Raw genomic sequence first — 7,199 nt, 5'->3', positions numbered from 1 at the left:
GTAACAAGAAGAGCAGAAAAAAAGAGTAGAAACAAAATACTTTTGATTGAAAAGTGAATTGAAGCACAAAATTGCATCTGTCCTATCCACATCTACCAGGTACTTCCTTTTACATAAAAAATGTCAACTTCGGCATGCGACTCTCGATTCCATGGATATTAACACACACCTATGTTTTCCTTGTACAACATTTTTCCTAGAGATATTTATTTGGTCGTATATCCCTCCGTAATGCTGCTGTGGGTGCCATTGCAAGTTCTAAAATATCTATTTCCAATTATTGTTGCCACATGCTTACTCATAACCTGTCCTGAAGAAGGATAAGAGTTCCCTAGCAGTTTGTGGTTACAATGTCAATAACGAAGTGAAGTAACAAACTGGAGGATCAGAATATGGATCACGAAAATGAGCAAGCATACTATTAACTACAAATTGAAGGCAAAGAAATTTAGAACTCTCTTCCTTAAAAAAAAAGCTCAATGGTCATCAGGATACATACTCACGGAGACCGAGAAATCGGCCAGATCAGGAGCGTGAAATCATCATACAACGCTCTCAATGCCGAGGTGTGCGCATGTCGAGTACAAATAGCCCACACATTGTGCAAAAACCATGTATTCGTAGAAGTATTGCAAACTTTGGATTGCCGTTACGTTGTACAGAAGATGGGAGGTCTACTGATCCCCAACCGGAGAGAATATACACTATTTATTGCGTTAGTTTACTTTGCATCAAATCAGATTAAAAATGGGCTGGAAAGAAAAGGAAGAATACCCCATCTGAACAACTCATACTAGGCTATTTTTTTAAATAATGCACTATTTTTAGTAAATTTAAGAATTATTGCGCTGTTTAGATTTATTTCAAAAATAATACGGCATCGGCCTCGGGGAAGCCAATTGGCTTATGTCGGCCTCCGGAATTTTTTTTAGTGGTGAGCAACTCAACATGATCTGGAATATGACTACCTTGGACACAGACTCAATATTGTAGACCTCCCTCCGTTTCATAATGTAGTGCATATAGATTTTAAAAAAGTCAAACTTTGCAATATCAAAAATATAAAATATGAAACTGCATCTTATGATGAATCTAATTATATATGTTGTGTTTGGCATTTTTGATGTAAATGAAAACTTGGTCAAAGTTTGTGAGGTTTGATTTTTTTAAAAATCTACATGCACTACATTATGAGACGGAGGGAGTACATGTCTACCGGTATGTGTATGTTTTTTTAGCATGGTAGATTTAGCTATTGAAGGAAAGCACCATCACACACCTCAACTACCACTAAAAGCTAAACATATTTCGTTTTCACCATAACAACAAAAAAAACTTCCACACAGAGAACTGAGAGGAAACTCTTCCAAAAGAAACGAATGAAGAAACTTTAAATGCACATGAGTTTATTTATAATTTTCCTGATTTTTTTGTTGAATTGTCATGTACCTGTTTCCTTTTAGAGAGGAAACAATTGCCATGGCTCATTCTTCGTAGAGGAGAGAGCAACACGATTACACTTTGTTCTTTTTTTTTTTAGTGGTGAGCAACACGATTGCACAGCAAGAGCACAAAACTGGTACTCTCTCAAGGCCCGCGTCTTGCTGCTGTATGTAGGGCCTGATAGGTCAAACGTGAGCCCACTAAATTCTGAAGCTAGCTAATCGCGCGTCTCCCCGTGACTCCCTTCACGCCCGCTGCCGCTGCTCTTCAGTTTTTAGTACCACCTCGCCTAGCCGAGGGGAATCGAGGGGGACCAACTCCACCGCGCGACTCTATTCTGTCCGACCCCGTTCGTTTGGGGTAAAACAGACGAATAGCGCAGCCCAGCGCACGGCCTCAAACGAACAAATGTCCGGATTCCGTCCGTTTTCGACCCATCCCGGCCCAAACTTGCGCTCGGTTTGGGGTGAAACGGACGCGCGCGGACATTTTGGACGCACGCCCTTGACCCCCCTGGCCCGCCTGTCGGGGACACTAGCAGTCCCTCCGCTCCCAACGCTTCCACCCTCTCTCTCGCCCCGCCCCGCCGCCGGCGCCGCCGCTATTCTCCGGCCGCCTCCTCGCCGCGCAGCCTCCAGCCGTCCCTACCAAACCACTTCTCGACATGGCCGCCACCACGCCCGTGCTGTGGCCGTAGTTTTGGCCGTCGATCGGAGGTTTGGCCGTCGACGTCTTTGCCGGTCGCAGAGGGGACAGGACCGTCGGCGACGCAGCACGGCGTCCTCGGCAGCTCCCGACGAGAGCTCCACAGCAGCCAGTAGCCGGACGGCAACCACCCCTGCTGCGTCGAGGTGATCTTCGCCACCACGCCCGCAAGGTGTTCGGCATTTTGCCCACAAAGGTATGGACAGTGGAGACGAGTTTTTCTTCCATCACTTTCTTTGTTCATCGGACGATTCGTCGTCGGATGATGAAGATATTGTGGTGGCTGCACTGGTCGTTCACGACCACATTCAACGGCAGCTTCCTCGGTACAGGGGGTCACTCCCTGGCCGTGCTCCCAACCTGAACCGCAACAGGGAGAGAGGGCACGCCCTGCTCTATGCCGATTACTTTGCCAACACCCCGCTCTTCAAGCCGGATAAATTCCGTCGCCGTTTTCGAATGGCAAGGCATGTGTTCAATCGTATCCGAGAGGGAGTGGTTGCTCATGACCCATACTTCGAGTGCAAGACGGATGCCCTTGGCAAGCTTGGATTCTCCTCTTACCAGAAATGCACCGCGGCCATCCGCATGCTTGCATATGGAATTCCAGGCGATCTGGTGGATGAGTATGTGCGTATGAGTGAGACAACATGTCTGATATCAATGTACAAGTTTTGCCAGGCTGTGATCGAGGTGTTTGGCCCAGAGTACTTGAGGCAGCCAACTGCCGTTGATACAGAGAGATTGTTGGCGACCAACGCAGCTAGAGGCTTTCCAGGCATGCTTGGCAGCATAGATTGTATGCAATGGGAGTGGAAGAACTGTCCATTTGCTTGGCAGGGCCAGTACAAAGGGCATGTCAAGGCGTGCACTATCATATTAGAAGCGGTGGCATCACAGGATCTTTGGATATGGCATTCTTTCTTCGGCATGACAGGTTCTCACAATGATATCAACGTGCTGCAGCGTTCTCCAGTCTTCGCGAGGCTTGCAGAAGGCCACTCCCCACCTGTCAACTTTGAGATCAACAGCCACCATTACAACAAGAGATACTATCTAGCAGATGGTATATATCCTCAGTGGTCAACTTTTATGAAGACAATCTCGAAACCCCAAGGTGAGAAGAGAAAGAGATTTGCCCAAATGCAAGAGAGTGTTAGAAAGGATGTTGAACGTGCTTTTGGTGTGCTTCAATCCCGGTGGGGTATCGTTCGAAACCCTGCACTGTCATGGGATGAAAGGAAGCTTTGGGAGGTGATGACTGCTTGTGTGATCATGCACAACATGATCGTCGAGGACGAGCGTGATGAGAGTATCTTCGACCAAGGATTTTGACTATCAAGGTGAAAATATTGAGCCCCTGCACCAAGACCCGGCCACATTTGAACAGTTTGCTCAATTCCATCATGAGATGCGTGATTGGCACTTTCATTTGAATCTTCAAAATGACTTGGTTGAGCACGTGTGGGATCTCATTGGCAACCAATAGATGTATTGGTCCATTGTATGTTTAGTCAAGACAATTTCGATTTGGTTGTAAAAATATTTTATTAAAGACAATTTCAATTGGGTTGTAAAACTATTTTAATTTTCAGACAAATATTTGGGTTGTAAACTAGTTTTGATGAAAATTTAGGCATTTTTGGCCCTGACGGACAGGATAGGGCAAAAGGATGCGTCCGCGCGGTGGGCGCACGGCCACCGCATCTCAGGACACGCCCGGACACGACCCCAAATTGCTACCTAAACGGACAGAATCCGGACAAAACGGACGTTCGTTTGGGGTCGCGCGGTGGAGTTGGCCTAAGAGGAGGGCGAGGTGCTACGTTCTCCTTACTTACCTGGACAGGGTCGACGAGCGATCAAGAAGGCTCGTGGCCTGGGTCAATGGCCCGCATTTCACTTGGTGGGTGCGTTGGCCCATCATCTCCCCAAGTGGGAGAATGAACGTCATAATTTGTGATAGAGGGGGTACGCGTTCACGCGGCCCCTGCCAATTAATTCAAATTAAATCCTGGTCCCTGGCAAGGCTTGCAGGATGTAAACTGGTTTTGCATTCCAGTCCTTTGTCTGGTTCATGTGTTGCACAGCGAGCGGGAGCCAAAAGCAGTTTCAGGCAGTGTGTTCTCTGATCAAGAAAGTGAGAACTTCGGTGATGGCAACTGGTCCTGTTACCGACCTCCATGCATGCAAATGTTGTTCTCACATTCAGGTCCCTGGCCTACCATGCATGCAAATGTTGTTCTCACATTCAGGTCCTTCGTCTGAACCCCACAACGAGCAACAAAAATCTGTTTTTCTTTGAAGAAGTTGGCCAGATTTGCCATATTGCATGATGACTACAAATACAGAAGAAAAGTGCAGAGGCAGGTATCTGGCGTAAAGGGCATGCTCAAATCGGCGCTGAACTCAGACCAGTACCTGACCTGAAGATGACCGTTACGGCATGCTTCAGATCAGAACCCAGTCCAGCTTAAAGCAACGAACTTACGAATATCACACGCCCTTCTCTACTCAAACCTTTTGCCGTAAATCCGCTCCGAAACACTTGCTGCATAGCGACGCTATCTTAATTCTCGCAAAAGAAACAATGCTTTCCAAGTCTCAACTAATGCGGCACGGCAGAAACAGCAAAGCTTCGCTATGCCAGCAAAACTGTCCACTTCGAGATCTCGAAAGTGACGGCACAAACACCGTGCGACAGCATGTAAATAAAATTGCCTTGATACATTATTTTGATTCAGTTGTTCACAACACCTTTTTAAGGGAATTGCTCGCAGCAGTTTGGTGAGCTAACGCACAGCAAGAACTCACAACAGCCTATCTCTCAGCAGCACGATAAGGCAAACATGTTTAGCAACTAAGTAGCACCGAATATATGAATACAACAAAACTTTGCCAGCAGGTGGTGGTTCTCCTTCCACCAAGGATGGGTTTACAAGAAGCATCTCATGTAGTGCTAAATGAGAAGGGGGGCAGACATGGTTTTTCGCCACAATTTCCCGAGCCAAAGCGCAATCTCAATACTCTAAAACATTAAGGTGTCAGGAGATCCCCAACACTCGAATAAACCAGCCTAGGAATCTACTCCCCGGGGCGTAGGAGCTCCCATGAGTTTGGGGCAAAGGTTATGTACATTACAACAGAAAATAGAAGCATCATCGCATTAAACAGCTGCTGCGCTCATCACGTATGACACCACGACCGTGATGTCGTCGAGCTTCCCTCCATAGTACCTGTACCCAGCCTCCTGAGCAGCGGCTGCAAAGGGTGACTGCCTGTGCTTATCCTCTGCTCTCTCCCGAGCAAGGGCGGCGATTTTCTGAGCTGTGCCCTGGGCACCGAGGCCACTCCTGAGGGCCTCGACAACGACGGCAGTGATTTCGTTGTCGTACAGGTTGTCGAAAAGCCCATCCGTGCCGGCAATGATAACATCACCAGAAGCAACCGAGTAGTGAAATACCTACATAAGTGAGTACAGGGCGTCATGCTATAAAATATTTCGATGCTATAAACTTAATACTCCAGAGAAGACTTCTGAGTTAATATGTTGATGTTGTATCAGAGTTCTCCAAGCAAGGATTCAAAGATAAAGGAAGATCACTGCAAAGTCAGGATGTACTCACGTCGGCAGAACTTGGAAGATCACTGCCACCCCCACTCTCGAGCTGATAAGTAAAATTAAAATCATGCTGCTGTGAAGGTGATTTGAGAACAGTGCGGCCATCTCTGACCACTATGAAGCCACTGTCCCCAAGATTTACAGCATGAAGACCCTGCAAGTTTAAATAGCATGATAGTAAGCATCACTAAACTAGAAAAAAGGACTGCAAAGTAAATGTGTTCCTTTCCAGAAATATGAATCAGGAACTTCTAGTTCTGTTGAATTGAAAGTGCTCAGACATGACCAAACAGATGAATACGAGATTTATCAATACAGTTACTTTTATACTCATGGACGAGAATACCACAGCACCATAGAGATCCAAGAATGTAGCACCAAAAGTGCAATTTCAGCTATCCTCGTTTTACTACATCAACGACCCCTTTTTCTTCCGATCATGTGGGAGGCGCCTTAATGTGTTATACTCCCTCCGTTCCTAAATATTTGTCTTTTTAGAGATTTCAAATGGACTACCACATACGGATGTATATAGACATATTTTAGAGTGTAGATTCACTCATTTTGCTCCGTATGTAGTCACTTGTTGAAATCTCTAGAAAGACAAATATTTAGTAACGGAGGGAGTACATGGTCCAAAGAAACTACATAGTAACAATTTGTGTTTACTCAGCACAATAAATCAACTGGCAACAGAAGGAGACTACAATGAACAACGATTAAGTAAAGTCAGAAAATCTGGCTAACCTGTTCTTTAAGAGTGATGATGCAAGCAGTTGATGATCCCCTTGCTTTGGTGCCTGTAAAAGCTTTCTCCAGAACTCTTGATGGGTCAATTGCACCTTCTGGTTCATCCTTGATAGCACTCATTGATTTACTCATTAGTTCTTTCGCATATAGTCCAGCATCAACACCGTGATCTGCCCAACCACCAACACCATCTGCCACACCAATCGCCTGTTCATCAATGCAAATGAAGTGACCATCTTCGCCGCCAGTCGCCTCCTTAGCAGGATGAGGCAGGTAACAAGAACCTGAGACCAGCTTCAGTTTTTCAGGAGCAGGTGACTTCCTGTAGAAAAAGTTTTCAGCCAACCAACAACAGGTGCAAAAAAAGAAATAGAACAGTTGCTATCAGAAGATAAGAGCAGAAATGTAAATGCTTCTAATGTGACACTGGAAACAACATGAGAGCAAATTTCCTTAAGATGCAATGAACTAGTGTGTAGGAAATTGGCCGCAAATAGTTGGTTCATGTTCAATGTCTAAATTTTGTGCCGTCCTGTTGCTGTTATCCAAAAAAGGAATAATGAAGTCTTTTGTATCTAAATCAATTTATTCAATATGTTTGAACTGCAAGCTAATACGGGGATAGGCTTTTTAAGCAACTTTAAGATTGGTGCAAACTTTCAAGGGAGGGAAGGGGTGA

General features: G+C 45.6%; 1 protein-coding gene and 1 non-coding gene across 2 annotated transcripts in view; one reads left to right on the top strand and one right to left on the bottom strand.

Moving 5' to 3' along the window:
* The first annotated feature begins 3,981 nt into the window (after positions 1–3,981).
* Positions 3,982–4,142, top strand: LOC119304442. Its single transcript, XR_005148270.1, has one exon. It is a non-coding gene; the product is annotated as a U1 spliceosomal RNA (small nuclear RNA).
* Positions 4,143–4,987: 845 nt separating this feature from the next.
* LOC119303708 (probable protein phosphatase 2C 80) overlaps positions 4,988–7,199 on the bottom strand; it is a 4,029-nt gene continuing 1,817 nt past the window's right edge. The window contains exons 3-5 of the mRNA XM_037580846.1: positions 6,518–6,842; positions 5,775–5,924; positions 4,988–5,611 (exon numbers count right to left, since the gene is read on the bottom strand). Coding sequence (XP_037436743.1) covers positions 5,315–5,611; positions 5,775–5,924; positions 6,518–6,842 — 772 coding nt within the window. The 3' untranslated portion in view covers positions 4,988–5,314. The remainder of the gene's footprint in view (positions 5,612–5,774; positions 5,925–6,517; positions 6,843–7,199) is intronic.

The sequence above is a fragment of the Triticum dicoccoides genome, chromosome 5A (genome assembly GCF_002162155.2).
Source record: "Triticum dicoccoides isolate Atlit2015 ecotype Zavitan chromosome 5A, WEW_v2.0, whole genome shotgun sequence".
Taxonomy (NCBI): domain Eukaryota; kingdom Viridiplantae; phylum Streptophyta; class Magnoliopsida; order Poales; family Poaceae; genus Triticum; species Triticum dicoccoides.
This window is presented reverse-complemented; position numbering and strand designations above follow the sequence as displayed.